Source organism: Lepeophtheirus salmonis, chromosome 1 (genome assembly GCF_016086655.4).
Source record: "Lepeophtheirus salmonis chromosome 1, UVic_Lsal_1.4, whole genome shotgun sequence".
Classification (NCBI taxonomy): Eukaryota; Metazoa; Arthropoda; class Copepoda; order Siphonostomatoida; family Caligidae; genus Lepeophtheirus; species Lepeophtheirus salmonis.
The window spans coordinates 7,501,677-7,521,613 of record NC_052131.2 but is presented as its reverse complement, the minus strand read 5'-3'; the positions used below and the strand labels follow the sequence as shown (position 1 = coordinate 7,521,613).

General features: G+C 29.9%; 1 protein-coding gene across 1 annotated transcript in view; it reads right to left on the bottom strand.

Annotated features, from left to right (window-relative positions):
• Positions 1 to 19,937, bottom strand: part of LOC121115645 (PDZ and LIM domain protein 3) — an 81,827-nt gene that overhangs the window by 15,528 nt on the left and 46,362 nt on the right. The window contains exon 3 of the mRNA XM_040709739.2: positions 2,274 to 2,522. Within this exon, the coding sequence (XP_040565673.1) occupies positions 2,274 to 2,522 (249 nt within the window). The remainder of the gene's footprint in view (positions 1 to 2,273; positions 2,523 to 19,937) is intronic.

Here is a 19,937-nt window from a genome sequence, read left to right as displayed (position 1 = left end):
CGAATTTATTGAAATTATTTACAAATATACTAATGTAAACTAATCTTTTATTTATAAAATGAATTTTTTTTCTTCACAAAAATCATGTATATATATTTTGATTAGTGAGTGCTGTGCAATGAACAAAAAACAAAATGTTTATTTACTAAAGGGTATCAAAGAAGCAATGTTAACAAAATGTACATAAATAGGACATAGTGTGCAAAGATTCAAATCTTACAAACTAAGGAGCAAAAAAAAAAGTTTAGATAGATTTCTAAAACTGAAATATGGCATTCAAGATATCATCAATCTTGGTTTGGAATTGCAGCATTGAATCAAGATAATTGATTTCAAATGTTCATCAGTCAATCGCGTTTGATGAGTGCAGATGTAACTCAATTCATTTTGGGAAATGTTTGCTCATCACTGCTCATATATTTGAGTACTTAAAAATTTAAATGTGTGAAGTAAAAAAATTAATAAGGATTTTGATTCAGGATTGTTTTTATATTGACTCACCACATTTGATAAATATTTTAATTGGTATTATAGTATCAAGTGCTTTAAATATCTGTTTTTGAGATCAAGTGCTTTAAAAAAGATGAAGGAGCTTATTTTTTCTCCTCTCACAAGTATTATTTTAAAGAAACTTATTACGCTCTAAGATCTTTTTTACGTTTTAATGTAATAATTTTATTCTTAAATTAGTATTATTACATTTTCTTAATTAAAACATTTTAATTCTCCACTTCACTTTTAGTTTTTTTAATTACATATTTCGCAGAATTTAGTCCTTTGAAACAAATTAATAAATTTTTTTATGTACAATGCTCGAAAATTGTCAAAATGTTTATAATCAATCAAATTTACTTTGTGCAGAAAATTGCAATTTATTCGCAAATAACTTATTTGTAAAAATATAATACAAACAAGGTCGAAAGAAAGCATGTAATTAATTTAATATATGTTATGCATTTATGTTGATCTATTGAGGACAATATTTTTAACTGAAATTTTAGAGGCTTAATATCACAAGTCAAGAAGAAACATTTTTTTAAATTCCATATTCAATTTTAGTACATAGTAATTGAAAAGTTGTTAATCAATATGTAGTTAGTATTTTTGTATCAAATCTAGTTTTAGAGATTTTTGATTTGAAATTGCTGAGTATTTTTACTTTTTTTATAGGTTCGAGCCAATTTTTGTGTTTAAAAGAATCCATAATTGATCTAAAAGATAGTATAATTTTTCGAAATTGAATATTAATTTCAAATATGTGCTTATATCTTATATACGATAATCCAATCCCGAAAAAAATGTAATTTAAAGGTTAAAAAACCATGATATTTAAGAAATTTGTTTGAAAAGGAATGACACATCGGGTTATAAATTGTTTTGACTTCAAAAAAACTAATTTGAAGCGTAAATAATTAGGGTTCTATATAAAAATAATATTTCTTTCTTATAAAATAAATTGATTATTAATATGGGATTAGCCATGACGTGTGTTTAATGTATTTTTTATTGGTATAAATAAAATATAATATAATTGTGTACATAATAATCAGTCGGCAACATGATCGGATCGTTCTAAAAATAACACTTATTACTATTTTAAAATTTCAAATCAATGTCGCAGCTGAAATAAACCTTATAGAACCAAATACTTTTTTTTGTCAATGAAACCCTGATGATTGACGCTTCAACTAAGTGTTTTTGGTATAAAAAACAAATTTTTTTAGGGAGAAAAAAATTAAAGATACACCATAATAAGTCGTGTACAGCCAGATTTTGATATGAAATTTTATATTTTTTGGCTGCTTTGTTTTATTTATAATGACTTTATTTTTGCAGTTTGTATTAAGTTAATTAACTGTAAGTAATAAACAAAATGTTATTTATTTTAAAAAAATGCCAAAACATTATATATGTACTTGAATGCATATTTATTTTTAATTTATCACAAAATTAATGACTTGGAATCGGCATGGGCGTTATTTATTTATACTAGTTTGTTTGTAAAACGACCGAGAGTGGCGCCACTCTCGATTATTTTCTGATGAAATACTACAACTCCCTAAATGTTAGGATTATTTAATTATTTTTAAATTCTAATTTAAAATTGTTTTATGAGCACAAGAAACATAAATTAAAAGGAATACCCTTTCTTATTTATTTAATTTGCGCACTTAAACTACATAACATCACTTCACCATGCGAACAAAATATTTATTATTAGCTCTTGTTCATGCCTTATTAACTATTTAACATATTTGATCTTCTATACTTACTCAAGTGTACCTTCTTTCATAATTTCATCGAGAGCCTCTTCTGAATACATTTCAAATGGGGAATTATATTGCTTTGCTGATATTTTAGGTTTTCCAACTGTTGTAAAACCTGAGGAACTTCTTACTCCTTGTCCACTCTCAATTGATCGAATCCAGTAGGGACGTGGCTTAATAGACTCTGAGCTGTTCTCCGGTGAAGCTTTTTTCTTAGGGAAAGCCAATTCTAAATTAGGGATTATGTTATCTCCTCTAAAAAAAGAAAAAAAAAAGAAATTATTTTGATATCCTCAACGATACACATGAAAACACAATATGATGTAAAATAGGGGTTCTGAATCGGTGGGTCACTTAGTTATAGAGAAGATGTGTCCATTAAAAAAACAAAAAAAAAAACATCAAATTTATTTTTAGCCAACTTTTATTAAGGCCATATATTTTGCGAGTATTTTGTTAAAAAATGAGTTAAAATCGGAGGCCAGAACCAACCTACTCCCCTTACCTCGAAAATTACTTTTTCAAAACCTCCAAGAGGTGAAAAAGTATGTAGTAAAATTTTTCGAAACAAAATTACATTGAACTGTTTTTTTTGAATATGAGGTTCAATTTCAACAAATTAATAAGTATTTCTCAAAAGTAAAAATATGCAAAAAAAAATAGTTTTATTTCAAAAGCATTTTCATGTTTGCTCCTTTGAGACAAATAATTTATATACTGACCTTGGCTTTTCGATCAAAATTAATCTTGGTCAAACTGTATATATTTTCACTTTTAAGGGATTTGATGTGAAATGACCCTGCAAGAAAATTGAGGCTGCCGATAAAAAGCACTTATTGCGTGAGGCGTAGCTCGAGGTTCAAACTTAAAAAAAGAAAGATCCTGGCTTATGAATGGCTGGGAACCACAAATTTAAGCTTTGTCCTGTCACTTACTAGAAAATATGTGTGATATATTTTATATAACAAACGAGCCCTGTAAATATGTAAGATACACAACTATTATCCTTATTTTATTTGTATGAAATTGACAAGAACGATGGTTCGAATATATGAGCTGATGTTTTTTAAATTTCTCTAAAAATAATTTAAACTCTGCCGTATTGAGTAGCTGATGAATAGAGTGAGCCGTTTTATTGTATCATGTCATGAAAAACAGAATGAAATTGGTATTTATATTCTAGTTGATAATATTTTTCGGGTAATTGTTTAAAAACTTAAAAATGAACTATTAAACTTACGAATTAAAAAAAAACATAATAAACTATTGCAATACAATGATTTATTTAAAAGGTCGCAAAGATCCGAATGCTTCTCCATACATAAATAAAATTTTTTATGCATATCTTGTATTGAAATAATGACTTACCAATGTAAGCAAAATGTTATGTATATATTTCTTTCCTCCTGTTCTCATAGCCCATAAATATTGTTGCTAACCTAATAAAGTATAAGTTTCTTCTCCCAAACATTCTGTAAATAATTATGGTTATGACGGGATTTTTTTGGTTTCTTTAATATCAACTTGACTTAGATTTGAACTAGGAGCTTATGGTGTTATCTCCAATCAAGATAGCTTGAATTTAAGTTTGGCTGAAGCAAATTAAGTGCTACTTGTACGAAAAATTTGTTCTTAACACTTGAAGATGTAATGTAGCATATAGCTTGACAATATTTTTGATCTCTAACATCTAAAATATAGTATCTTAAGATTGTCATAATAAATTATTATGATAAGATCAAATCAATATAGAGGTGAGTATATAAGCTTGGGAGATATCAGAAGTTTAATTAGTTCATATAAATATAATTACATATTAAAATAGTACATTTAATGGTTTCTATTACTTTAATACATATAATTTGATGTAAATCATGCAATTGTTTTTTAAATTTACTTTATATATTTAGAGGTGGTATAATTAATAGCTGTTATCTTTGGTTTTAGAGAGACAACCAATGGCTTTGTTAAACCACTGGTTTTGATAAAGGATCCATTTATCTAAACCATTTACGACTACAAAAATTAAAATTAAAAAGGTTTGTTTTACGGGGTGCATAGTTGAAAACCAGACATGTAGAATCTGGAACTTTTAGAAGTTTAATTTTGGAAACTAGGGGAGCAACATTGTCTAATCTTAGTACATGTGTTGTCATATTTAATGCACCCCCCATTTATATTGATAATGGCCTTGACGCAACGCCGGAAGCTTTGACTGCTAGTAATAATAAAATCGGGGCCCATGGAGTTCTAAACATTTCATTATTCATCAACAAAAGCCTTGCTACCCTTATCTGTTTTGCTCTGGTCTCCACATACGGCTAAAAGAAAAAGTTAAGCGAGTTGACATCTGGAACATATTGTGGTCACGCTGATTTCGGCCAGCGTCAATTAGTATTATCTAAAAAGGACACTGTAGCCTTTGCTGTGTGTGCTGGTGTACTATCGTGTTGAAGCTATTATCGATACCAATACCACCATGAAAGACTAGTTAATCAATACAAAGTGTAAATTTTCTATGGAATGAATACTATATATATATTGTCTAAATATGTCTTTGAATCGTAAATATGCTGGTTATTTTTTCTGGTTATTTTTGTGTTTTCCGCTTCATAGCAATTGTGGTTTTCAATCTGCGTACCAAAATGGTGGTACATAGTGTTCACAGCACGCAAAATTTCAAAATCTCGAGTAGAGCCTTCAGACAATTACTCTTTAGTTTTTGGTAGGTAAATGTTCCACAATCTAGTGTATATTTTTAGGTTTCCCGTCGGACAGAAAGTATAAAATTATAGTCGGGCAAGGGAAAAAGTACTGGGCCCTGGGACGTCGATACGAGTAAAGGTACATTACCCTTATAAATAAGTTGAAATAAATAAAATAAAAATAAAATACTCAAAGATAATTATAAAATATGTTATGTACTACTTTTTCTCAACAATAAAAATAAGTAGTTTTATTCTATTTTACGTATATTGCTTTTTTTATACTTTATTCGAATGATTCAAGCAAAGAACTCTTCATAAAAAACATTGGAAAAAATTACAATGCATGAAATAAATAAATATATGTACTTTAGACTGGTTCAAAGTTAATACACTATTGAGTTTTGCATGGAAGATAACATTTTCTCATGATTTGGAACAGTCCAATATAATGTAGATAAATAATATTTATGAAATTTTAATATTAAGAGAGCAATACAGCTGTATAGATTTTGGCATTTTGAGGTATGAAGACAACACTTCAGTGATTTGAAATTATTCATATTTCCTTTGGTTGTTAAAATCCAAAATTCAGTAAGATTGTTAACACGAACAAAATATTGGTGTTTTTTTATGTTCCTTTAATTGTTTGGATAGAGTTATATTGATTAAGTTTAAGTCAACAATATAGTATTACATTTACTCCATCTGTCTTTGAAGTACATTTTTTATAAATTATATTTCCTTTTCTAAAAACGACAGAGACGCAAACCTACGCATATTTGGTACAAGTGAAACATTACTCCCGAGCGATTTGTTCATTGACCTATGCCGTTCCACTGGTTATTTATCATAAATTGTAAACAAACAAGTATTCCTAGAACTTAAATGCACTTAAAATTCAATTGTCAATATATCACCACAGTGATTACGAGGTTTGCTTAGTGTAAAACGCCAATTTATACATATTTAGAGGCATATTAATGAAATTTAAAGTTAAGTAAATACATTCTATAAAATTGAATAATTGCTATGCTATAAAAAAACTAAACTAACCCTTATTTAATGCATTTATTCAATGTTGAGTTTTAATCATCCTTTGATAAATAATGGAAATTTGAATACTTGGCATATTATTATCAACTTTTGCAACAAACATCTTTCTTAATTATGTAGGGGATATATTGATAAAATATGAGCCAAGCTGTTACTTAATTTTATAGCTTAATAATAGTTAACTGTTAATTAATAGAGCAACTATAGTATGTATAATACCTCCGTTTAGGGACTGCTTGTATCAAAAATAATTTCTCTTATTTTTAAGCTATAAAAATTAACAAGTTTGAATATTCACAAGATTATTTCGAAAATTAAAAAATAAATAAAATATTAATGAACATTTTAATTTATAGCTTTAAAAATAATAGTGAATACACAGTAGGACGATGATGGTCATGTGATCAACCTGAGCATTCATTAAATTGGCTGGAAGCAGCTATGAGATGAAAGAAATACACGTAAGCCTTACTCAGCATCTGGAAATCACATGAGGAGGAAGTACAGTAATGTGGATCCTCCATTCCATTATGAGCCTAATATGGAATTACACGCATAGCTCCACAACAGTGTTATTTTCATTTTTATACTTTTGTGATTATTTTATTCTTATTGTTCTCTCTTAAAGAATACTGACAACAGATTTATTTATAATAAAAAAACTACTTTCAGAAAGCAATTACAAAATGAGCACAATCTTCCTTTTGCCTATTTTTTTACCTTTGGTTATAACAACTCCCTTCGCAGACTGTCCTTCCAAAGTTTCAAAACAATGCTAAAAATCAAAACCATCATAATATTTGAGTATGTTCTGATTAATATAATTCGAATAAATGTTTTATTTTCTAGTGGACCATCAAAAGAATGAATTACAATATATTGGAGTACAGGTTTGAACATGTAAAAATGGGTGTATACAAAAATGATTCCACTGTCTGCTCACGTTGCATATTTTTTCCGAATAATTAAACAGACTATACAAAACTTTATCTATACGTAGTGCTCATATGTCTAATAAAATACAAAAAATTTTTAAAGGCAAGGGTCTAAACATTAAATAAAGTTTGACTGCAAGTTGAAACGGTAATAATAATAATACCATCGGTTTTTTAGCGTATATCATAAATTATATTTATCCACACTATCTTAGACTGACCTAAATAATGAGAAAATGCTGTCTTCCATATAAAATCCCATTATGACTACATTTTGGAACAGTCTAATACTCATAAGTATAGCATAATAAAATCAGTGTAAGCTTAACACAAATAAATGAAAACAAAAGCAGGAACCTATTATGTAGGTATGCATTTCATATAATGATTGAAAATCGATAAAAATTTTATTTGTTTACTCTGCTGCTTATAAGCTTTTAGTTTTGTTTCATTCATTATACATTTAGTAAGTGAATGTATGTACATTATATACTGGCTATATCTTTTCCTCCTAAATTGTGTTTGAGTGAGATCCGGGAAAATATTTTTTGAATTTCGGGATTCCTTGAGTAAATAAAAAATAAAGTGAAATTTATGTATTTATTTCTATATTTTTATGAAGAATGAATACATTTTTTTGGCAAGGTAGAATGAGTTTCTCAAAATAGAGTCTAGATTAGATAATCTTTTTTTAGTCACAAATAGATAAACTATATCTCTTAATATTTTCTGACTGCAGTTTTTACGCTTTGCGTTACCTTGACATTGACCTCTGAAAATTAAATGGTCTTTCAGGGTCATCATATATCATCTTCGTATTGAGTGAGATCAAAATCGATTTGTAACTTCTGCTGTAATCCTGGTGATAAACAAACAAATGCGAAAACATAACCTCAGTTCAACTTCATTGCAAAAGTAATAAGATATTGATTGATTTTATTTGAAATGGACCCTATCGGTAATGATATAAGTATCATTAATAAAATATAAGTTTTAAACTACAGATAAAATCCTAAGGTATCTTATCTCATTCTCCAAATTTGAATACAAAGCCTAACATTGACTTAAATATGTTTATGAGTTATTGATTCATATGTATATATAAACAGAAAAAAGTACTTTCTATCAAGATTCTTTTTATATTGACTAACCATATATTCCCAATTATCATTTTATTATTATCACTTATAGTGTGAAGGTTATTTTTAGAGCCCACATGTCCAATTTTTCAGAATTTTGTAATATGTTCCGACTTGCAATGTAAAACTTGAATAGCAACTGATCAAAGAGCTGATTTTTTTTTGGACTAGTGTTGTATAATTGTGGAATACAGAACCCGACTTGCGAGTTAAAAGTCAATTCTGTATACATGTATGTATATATATATAGAATATTTAAATGAAGCTTATACTTGAAAGCTAATAAAGCAATGTCCCGGGTATTTCCCCTAGATGTAAAACTCTGATAAATACCATGAGATAAAGGCTAATACCTACAATATAAGTATGAATCATAATAAAACATTAATTTTTAACTTTTCATAATCGATATCTTCAAAAATTTATAATTTATTTATTTTTAGAAGAACAAATATCTAGAATTTTTTTTTATAAAAAAAATAATCCTGATATAAATTTGTTTTCAGTATATATCAATACTTACCTATGTATATAATAAATAAGCTTGTGACGTATCGTAAGATTCGAGGTCTCATCGCGTTTGTTGATTTATCTCTTCTTTTTAGAGACACCTATCAACATGTCCATCAATAACAAATTACAGCATGCCAGCAGCAAGTTTCGGTACTTAGAAAGGGTTTTGAAGACTACATCATTCGAATGGTTGACGTAACCTTAGCAAGAAACAAAACAGCCATAAGGTATGAAAACCAGTCCAGTGCGGATGCCACCAGGGAGATCCACTGTCTCCAACAGTTTTCATCATATGCTTCGACAAACTTATTCGTGATGTTAACTTATAAGCCACTATAGAAGTACTTCAACTATCTGACAGAACTTTAAAATGTATGTGCTATGCAGACAACCTAACTATGGTGTTTTCAGAAAGTCCTGTCAAAACTTTAAAATCAACTAAAACATTTACACGCGTCCTTAAAAGTTTTTCCGACAAATTTGGTCTTTTTGTGGATGAAGAAAAACCAAACTTTTATGTCCTTATGGCCCCCTAATGTTCAAAAAGTGGCCACAATTTAGTTTTGGAAGAAATCTCAAATTATTAGGATCATAGGTTTGCCCCTATAGTATGTTGATGAATTATAAAGAAATCCTCTCAAGAATAAAAATAACTTTTAAGCCACTATGGTTACCTAAATGGGATAGAATAAGTAGAAGGGAACCTATACAATGTAATTGAAGATTCTTCGCGTTTTTTGATTTTTCTCTTCTTTTTAGAGACACCTATTAACGTATGTATCAATAACTTCACAGTATACCAGCATCAAGTTTCAGTTTTTAAAGGATACAATATTTGGCACCATTATAAAACTCTGAATAATGCTAAATATATATCTTATGTTGTTCAAAATATATTAAATAAAAGGAAAATTGATATAATAAAGATTTAAATTAATGATTATTTTACTTGGTACTAATTATTAGTATGAGTGACTAATACAAAAGGGCTCAATAAAATTATGGTTAGTGTATGTAATTTTGCAATGATTTTACTGACCGACCCGCTTGAGATCATAGTAATCTGCCCCCAAACCATAATGAGTTTGACACCCCTTACTTATGAGTTATGGCTCTTTAATAGTTCAAAATGTATCATATGATACTTTGTAATAATCAACATTTAGGTGGACACAGTTTCAAACAGAGAGTTTTACCTAATTAGTAATATCCTTTAACAACATAGTCATTCAGGTGGCCCTTCAATATCAATTTTAACTTTGACTTGTCTTCTGTTTTGTGCCGTTCGAAATTCGACATCCATATTTCTTTCTAATAACATAAAGTTAGAATACCAACTTTTCCTGTTATCATGAATAAATTTAATGCTGGTTGAGTAGTTCTTTTATTTTCAATATTGAATCCTTATTAAGAAATAAGATTATATCATATTTATTGTATTAAAAATTTATATATCCATAAAACGATCCATCATTTGATGCACTTTTTTCTTATTGGGAGTGCTCAAAATTTTAAACTATCTACGTTGTATTTGAATTGCAAAATAAAAATGTCGTCAAATGTTGAGAAAATTTAAACCCATTCAGAGAGTGAGAAAATGGAAATAATTCTTTTTTTTTGTACATTTAAAGAGTCGGAAAAATAGTCAAAATATATAAAATATTGGGAAAACAAAATACACGTGCGTACATAATCAAATAAATTCATTGTTCTCAAAAAAAAAAAAAAAAAAAAGATCACGTTATGGTTATGGTTCTAGGGAACTATAAATTTATATCAAGGTTTTCCATTCGTTTGAAAATTTGTCATTTAAAATGCTATACAGCAATTCACAATGACTTCTATCAGGACATAATTCCCCGTGGACAATATCCCTTGAGAGAAAATAAAGTATTTATATATGTAACTCCAGTTCATAAGTCAGAATTGTTTACTCAAAATCTCCTATCAAGTAAAATTCTTAAGATTTCTAGTTTCGTATCTACTCTTGAATTGGGAGTTTTAAAAGTATTTTTTACCTTTGGAAACTCTTAACTGAAATACAAAAAGTAGTTAGTTTATATTACAGTAGTTTAAATATGAGGAGATGGACTAGTAATGCTTATCGTTAGCATTATTTAGCTTTTTTTTGGAGTTGGCAAGTTGAAGAGTGTCTTTTTCTAAGAGATTAACATCAATATTCAATCCTTTAGAATTGAACATCATTTTCTACTACGTACAATTATTTACAAAACTGGTGTTTTCATAAGAAGCAGAGAGTAACCATGATAATTTTTGCGGAGTTATAATTGTAAGTCCTTGTTGGACTCAGAGTAGAATTGAGGATCGGGATCTGAGTTGTTCTTCCCTATTTCCCAGCTTATGTCATTCTCCCTCTCTCCTTCGTCACATCTGCTTGTAGCTGATTTAATGAACCGTCGTAACAGCTGAGCTGCTCTCCACCATAACATTCTTCATATTGTCAGGGTTACCATGTTGATTTTCAGTTTCTTTTTTTAACAAGTTCAAAATGCTTTAGATTTGCATCGCTACACATAACCACGGATTTGAAGTGAGCATGGGAATATGAATAAGTTTGGAAATTGTAAGTCTTTTTGCTATTTAAAGAAAATATAATTAAATGAATCAGGTAAACCTTTTATTTGAAGAATGTTTGGAAGGAGAGTAGTTTAGTTGTTGTGACGTTTCATTAAGTTAGCTGCAAACCGCTGTGAGATGAAGGAAATACACCCAAATCCCACTCAGTATCAAGCAAGGACATATCTCTCTGTTTTAAATCATTTATTCTACTCTGAGTCCAACAGTGACTTATAATTATAACACCCGTACGAATCCTCACTGTCCCACTTCTTCATTCGAGAGTAGACTCATTCATGGTTAATCAAACTGAAATATACCCTTTCGACCACACACTACTACACTGCATACATTAATTCATACAATTTTCTTTATGACCTAAATGTTGAAAGATACAGTATATATCCCCATGTATTTTCATACTTGATAGGAGACCTTCTAATTAAATGCTGCACTAATGACTTTCAATGTTACAACCCTAAAAAGATCCGGTCCTTACAATATTTTCTAGTACAGTGTGTAGATGAAATAATCTTCTATTATAATTACATTTACAAGCTAGGAAGTAAGCTTTCATGAGGTCAAAAACATTATAGTATTCAAGTTGAATCTTTTCTCTTATGTATAATTAGAAGATAAACAAATTAGAAACTTTCCAAACTATTTTCTATAAAAAGAATTTCAAATATAAAAATATTCTCTAGAAACTTCCTGAAAAGTATTAATTGGCTTTCACTCCCATTTAAAACTTAATTAGATAACTTTTACATAATATTTATTATATTGTTGGTTGAGCCCACATATTTTATAGGTATTCCTGTCTAACATAAATAATAATTATAATAATTATTATTTGAAAAATAAATGTTTTCAATTTTTAATCCATTTAAATTACAAAGGAAATTGATCAAATGTACATTCTTCACTATTCAAAAAACCACCTACATGAAAAATAAGTAGAAAAGACCCGGAAAAGTTAGGTGTATAAGTAAGTCTTGTTAAAAAAATATTTTTTATTATATTATTCTTCAATCATTTGCTATAATTTCATCAAAATTAAAAGCTCATTCAGTCAAGAGAAATTGGAAATATTGTAACGCTTACTACAAAATAAACAGTTGCAATAGGTGTTGGAATTTTTCTGCCATTGTTTATTCAACATTATTACATCACATCACCATGACTTAAGCGAGATCTTGAAGAGGTTTTGCGAGAATTTTTTTTCAATGTATAGTACTGATTAGTGATTACTGGTCTATCAAATAAAATTGACTTGATCTTCATTTACAATAATGTATTGAAGTTTCATAATTCAAAATCATTAAAAGTATATTTATTTATTCATAAAAAAATATTAATTTTATTTTTTAAAATTTATAACTCAAATTTAATATCTTTAACTCTTGCAACCGTCCCTGTATCCAGAGATGGTTTTTATGTATGACAAATTGCATAAAGTGCCATTTGTGGAAAATGGATTAACGTGCAGAGCCTGTAAAAAGATACAAACAAGACCATGTACCAGCTCCGACTAATTGAGATATAATTTCAAAAGTTTTGCAATGACCCCCAGTATTTTTAAATAGCTTACAGACATTCTAATCAATTAATGTTTTGAACGGGTTTTATAAATTGAATTTTAGTTAAACTTGTTACGGTTTTGTAATTGTAGGTTATTTGCAAATTCTACAAGATGACAGTTACTGTTAAGTTTTTGGTTTGATGTTCTTAGATCGGTCTAAGACCGTTGTAATTTTTGTAAGGACAAACGAATTTGCCCCAAATATTGAAGTAAAATGACTTTTTTAGGAAAGAAAAAAATAAGAATGATATGACCTTTGTTTTTATCGAAGGAAATTTCCATCCTTGGTTTAAATTAATGTTTAGACCGTTCTGACCAAAAATTACATAAAAACGTACAAAACCAGTTTCTAAACTAAAGACTACCCAGTTTCAAAATGGTGTGATAATATTATGAATATATTTACAATTATTAGATCATAATACTAATTAATATTAATACCAAAATAGTATATATACCATTGAGGAGGATTTATATAAATAGGTATATGGCAACATCTGTTCGAGTTTAATTAAATATGAAATTTCAAGGTATAGGTAAAGCAAAGGTGGAAATAAAGTTATTTTTCAAGCTTTTTTTCGTACATTCTATCATTCTTTTGTGCGTCAGGAGAACGAATACTGATTTCTTTTAACTATACAGTTTTCCTAATTGTCCTTGATGGGCTCTAAAGCTGTGAAAATTGTCTAACTTTGAATTTATTTCATAGTTTTGAAAATAAATAAATATTTTCTGACCTAATTATATTAGAAAATTTAACTAAATTAATTACTTGAACACATTTGTATAATATGTTCATCTAATTTTTATCTGTAAATTTGAAAGTTTCAAATGAAATATCAAAGAAAAGAAAGCAATACATTGTTTCCTATAAGCGGTACCAAAATAGTTTTTTTCTTTATTGTGCAAAGAGGCTATTTCCCATACATATGCATGTTACGTAATTATCTAAAAAAACTTCCAAAAACTCTAAACTACAAAAAAAAAAAAAAAAAAAAAAAAAATCAAGATACATACTTCCCGAAATCATGGGAAAAAGTAAGACAACATTAAGGAAATAATAAAAAGTGTTTTTTGAACAGGTATAACCACTTATGAGGTGGGTATTATCTGGAGTTGAAGTAAATCACATACGTCTATAAATTGAACTAATATATTTGTGTGCATCTAGTTCAGGGACCTTGATCTAGTCTCGTATCAAGGACTATTTACAAGTGATGTGACATTTGAAAATGATTAGGTTATTAACCTAATGGAGAGACTATGTAAAAGGTACTCACGCTGGTAAGAGGGTGTTTGAAATTGCAAGCACAAGCTATAATAAAGTACGCGAATTATTTTTCCAAATGCGAACATGAGGAAAATGCCAAAAACTTCCGTACACAATTTGTTTATGGTCTCAAAGAGTAATATATAATGTATAATGACGTCATAGTAACGGTTCTGATTATTTTTAAGATAATAATTTCTTTTAAAAGACATAAATTTGAAAAAAAGTCAGTAATTGCTTTATTTTGAAAATGCCTCATTTTAAATTTATCCTTAGGGAATAAATAATCTTGTTTATAGTCATTAGAAATACTAGGTATAATCAGAGTTTTAAGGAAAACATTGACTAGATAAATGTGTTTTGAACACAGATACCCCCCCTCATTTTGTAACTTGGATAAAACTGGCATTATTTAATTTTTATTTTTATCCTTCTTCGAAAAGCATAAGCAACCATTTATAAAGTATATCTTAAAAATATTGTGAAAGTTAGGGCAGACTTTCTTTTTCTTTTTTATATGAATATTTAAAGTTTAATCTATAATCTTACCAACGCTCGCCGTTATGCAAACCCTACGTTAGGTATAAATTTGTAGCTAAAGAATACATGATTACTATTTGTTTGTAAAAAATAAACTAAATGTGTGGTGTGACAGCATGAAAACAATCTTGAACAAAAATTAAGAACAGGAGACAATTTCAACTAATTTTTCTACTTCATACACAATACATACAGCCAAATATTTTTAATAACAATCGAAGCAGATCTGTATAACTTTATGATCAGATGCTAAGTCAGGCCTATATATTTCTTTGTCTATAGTTTGTTTAGCTTGTAGTACATGAAAGCCAAGTCAATCCGAGAAGACTGTTTGTTTCTTTGCCCTCTTTCAGGATACCGATCTCCCTTAGGATTGTTATTGCTATTACCTTGATTTGTCACCCCATTTCTTTCACCATCGTGGAAGTACTCCCTAATATGAGTATGCATTCTTTTTGACGCTCAAATTCTAATTTTTTTCATATTATTGTAGCTTGAATACAAATAATAGACTAAACAAAATACCTATTTATATATTCTATAAAATATTTACAATAATAAATAGGAAAAATAATCTTTAAACAAGAAAAAGCAAGTACAGAGGACTTATAAATAAATATATATATTAAATACAACAAGCAACTCAAAATTTTTCCAAAAATTTGTCTGAAGATTATGAGAAAAATGTAAAAACTTTTATAATAGTCGATTTTAACAGAAGCATCCATCTTATTCACTCAGACTCTTATAGCAACAATTTTAAGCTCTGTGTCTCCGGTTATTAATAATTTAGTGACTCAGACTAGATGGAGTCAAAGATCTTGGATCAAAAGTATTCGAATCCAACTCCACACGTCTGATTAAGTAATCTAGAATTTTGATTTCTTTTTTTTTCAGATCATAACGCTAGTTCTATTTCGACTATTTTATAACTGGATTGTACAAACTAATAAATTCCCCTCAATGGTCTTCTTGGCGATACGAATCGGCTTCATCTCACGATGTTTATTATATTTATATAGTTTCTTCCTCTTTTCTCTCATCAGAAGTACAACGGCTTATAAGGAAGTCGGTTGAAACTCCATCGATAGATGATGGATCATTAATGCATGCATCCATTTCCTACCTTTTCTACCCTATGTGTCGAAAGAAAGTATTTTTTAATGTCCATATTCGATTTAAAATCATTGGATAATGGTTCCAAATAAAAATCCTTGATTCTCGTCTTTCTGAGAATATAAAGAGTATAGAATGGTCATTATTTGCAACCTCTCCATCTTGCTGGGCACTGCCTTAGTATTTAGACTGTTTCTCCTCCTGAGGCGGCACAGAATATGGTTCTTGGGGGGGGGGGGGTAATAGAATCAGCATTCAGATCATCATGCAGAACTTTGCTTTTGTGTTAAAATCCGCTCATATTATTATCTTCCAGCACCCCCTGTTATAACTAATGTTATCAGGGTATTTTTCTACTTCGGATTTCCCTTGTCTTGTGAGCACTTTTTTGAATTAAAAGATTTTCATGCTTTTTCAGAACAATATTGCTTATCATGGCCAAAATTGGCACTGATCTTTGGCTCCCCAAAATGTAAGCTTGACTAATTCACCTTGAATTGGTACATTTTGGGGAATGGAGGACAAATCTGCTATTACATATTACAACGATATAATAACTATCTCACCAAATTTCTCTGTAATTTAAATATTTTTCCTCCGTTTTTTTGTATATCAGATTCTTTTTTTGATCACCAAATTGCTTCAAAAGGATAATTTTTTTTATTCATCAACCTATTTGAACGTATTGACGTTTTTTTTCTTTTTGTGACCGGAGTACTTGTCTATTCCTTTCAATTTAAAGTTAACCTCCTCGAGTATGCAATCCATATTTTTAATTTTCATTTTTTTAGGATTTTGTAACTCCTTAAGTGTACCTCTAATATCCATTTGGAACCTTCTATACAGACAAACCTGGCCAATTCCAAATCTTGGGTTGGCCCCTACAATGTCGTGTTCTTTGAAGGCGAATTGCATAACAACATCATATATTACTCAACATGTTTAACATAATCTGCTTTGAAAGCTTTCTTCATCAACCTTAGAACAAAAATTTCCATCTTCAAGTTGCAAATCAAATTCATTTGAGTTTTTGCATCTTTATCTATTCTATCTTTTCGTTTAAAGACGGTGGCATATTGTCTACGTGGAGATTTCAAAGAGTGAACGTTTAAAAAGTTTTCAAAAATATCCAGCTTTTATCGGAGTTGACTTAAGTTAGGTATTCGATTCGACTAATTATTGTCGTTTTTTAAAGCTATTAAAAGACTTCTCCTCAAAAGTTTTTAATACGGTGAGGGCACTTTTACTTAATGGTTCATCTACTATTTCGTTAAATGGAGTAGAAAGTGAACCAATTTATCTGAAAAATGTGCAGACTGCGCCCCTTTTATGCATTGTATCCATAGAAGAATTAACTGTACATATTTTAAAAAAGTAAGGCGGATTTGGCATTTATTTTGATGACAAATTGCATTATATACTTATGCAGATAATGTCACTTTAACAGTACAAGGTAATTCAGAGTCATAGCTTCTCAAAAGAATCCTGCTGGACTTGTTCGAAAAGTATGAGAAAAGATCTGGTTTAAGACTCAACAGGCAAAAGAGATCCATTCTTCCTCTGGGTGATTGGAAGCTAAGTCAGGATGAAAAAGTAAGAAATCGTCCTGTCTAAAATGAAATTGAGATCTTGGGCATGATTTGGGAGTGACAAGGCGTTCATATTTTGAATTGGTATGCTATAAATTGTGCTATTTATCTAAACCTGTCCAGGTCAAGAAATTTGAATCTTGGGAAAAGAATTGATCTATATAACCCTTCAATCTTCAATCCCCTCTATCTTCCCTCCAATTTACTATGAGGGCGATAAAAGAGGAACAAAAGTGACTTAAAAAGTTATTTTATCTATGGTATTTGACACACATAAAAAAGCCTAAATCACTGATTGGAAGCGGAATTACACTTTTGTGAATATATTAGCGAAAATTTGTATAAAGATTTTTATCGTTATGTCTAGGGAACCGGATATCAATTGGAGGATATAGGTTTCATCCAGCGGACTCTAATATAAACACATGAGTGCTATGGACCTCACCAGTGAGAAAATTGATGCTCACTCTCCGGTATGGGATGAAGCTTCAATAATTATTTGGTCAGCTGTTTCTTTTTTCAATGGGAATTCTATTCTGGATATAATTCGTGGGCAGGGTTAAGAAGTCACTCTTCTATAAGACTCTTAGTACTCCTAATAGTTTAGAGGAAGAAGCCCTGGGAAAAAATACTTTAACCTTCTATGACCTAAAGATGCAAACCCCCTTTTGCAACACTTGTTTTTACTACTTTTTAAAAAGAGTGACAAAATACTTTATTGTTCCTAGACTTTGGCCTCTTAAAATGACTTTTATTAACCCAAAAGACGAAGCTCAACCTGTTTGTAAATACTATTTAAATTTTTCAGGACTTCGAGAAAATTAGAGAATAGGAATGTTATTTTCCCCTATATATATTTCAGATGGTAGGGAATTTAAAGCCCAATTTCAGATCTCTGCCAATTGTATCAAATTTTATAAGCCAGGCAAAGATTGTGGGAAATTTTTTAACAATATTCTGCATGCCTTTGTGGATTGCAGAGCTGTCAAAATTCTGCAAATATTCGTCACCATCACCATCAAGAGTCTAGAAAATAAACCTTTAAATCTAATCACAGCTTCTTTACTCTTCATATTATTTAAAAGGAAGAAGTAGTGTCCAAATTAGTCTAAAGCAATTGATTTTGCTTTATTAAACTCTAAGGCATTAATTGCTGGAATGCTTACATCCTATGAGGTAATAATCCCTTACTAACTTAAATCAATTTTTGTGGCATTCGCTTTTCCTTGAAAATCCCCAACGTTGATGATACGTATCGGATTCCGGCGGCAAAAGAAGTAAAATTATATCCATCAGTACCACTCTAAAATATGAAGCTACTAAAGCCAATTCTCAGAAGTTTTAGGAATTCTAACCCGGACTCTTTATTTGCTAGTATTTATTTTGGTTTCAATTATTTTTATATCGTAACTTTTATGGGTGTGTTTTATTAGTGATCTTTTTTTTAATTATTGCACTCATTTTTCATTTGGCCTTTTTAATAGAAAATTTAGAAAGTTCTTATATGCAGCAATAACTTTAAACTATATTATTTATTTACTTAATTACTTTGTACATATAAAAGAAAAGTGAATAAAAATAAAATATTTTATATATGTAGCATGTGAGTACATTATATACTCAATAATTTTGGCAATAGTATAGAACCTGTATTGGATTTAAGAGACTTCTATTCGCCCCGATATGGCCCATTATTCTTGCACTGTGACGACGATCAATTTTGTCAATTTTAAGTTTAATTTATGACCCCCCCCCCCACACACACACAATGGGTTGATAACTGATAATAATATTTTTTTCATAGAAATGGATAATATTCTTGGGTATCTGAAACATCCATCAAGTCTACTACTGTCTTAAATATGTCTAAGAAATATTTGTTTGTATGTAGGTGTACAGGTGGACCCATAACTCTTAGGACAACTTCAACATCCAAGAAAGTACACAAATATTTATTTCTCGAAACATTTTTTACACCATTGCAATCAGCGTAACATTTACTTCAAAATGAGTGCCAGTTAATTCTACATGGTCTCAATTTGCTGTAACTACAGCTATCAGACGCCTCGAAACACTGAGAGCTCACTCTACGGATGGTCTCCTCCAACAGGCTGTCCCATACGGACACTATGGTCTAGTATATGTCGACGACTTAAAGTCGTCGACACTTTAGTAGGAAGTCACACTCATCTCCCCCTCCACAATGAATTATATGAAGAAGTCCAATTACGTTGAGATCTGGGGAATAAGGAGACCATGTCTTCTTGCTCCATTAGTGCTGAAAATTGGTTTGGTACCACTTTTGCACAGACTTTGCTGTCTGTGAAGGTGCTTTGTCCTGCTGGAGCAGTAATATCCATGGCAGTGCTGTTTCTGGATCCAGGGAAGTACTTGGGGCTGTAACATGCCCAGATAGACAAGTTGATTGACCTTCATAGCCTCTGGCATGAAAATCAAGGGCGTCTTCATTCTGCAGGAGGCAACGCCCACCAGGACAGTCACTTACACCGGCTTTTGTTCCCTTAACACACTGTGCTTGTTCCAAGGAATGTCCTTGATGCTCCGACACGGATCCCAGTCGTTGTGGCTTTTGTACTCCAGCTCTATAGTTAAGATCTTCACATCAGTCTAAGTTATTAGAATGTACA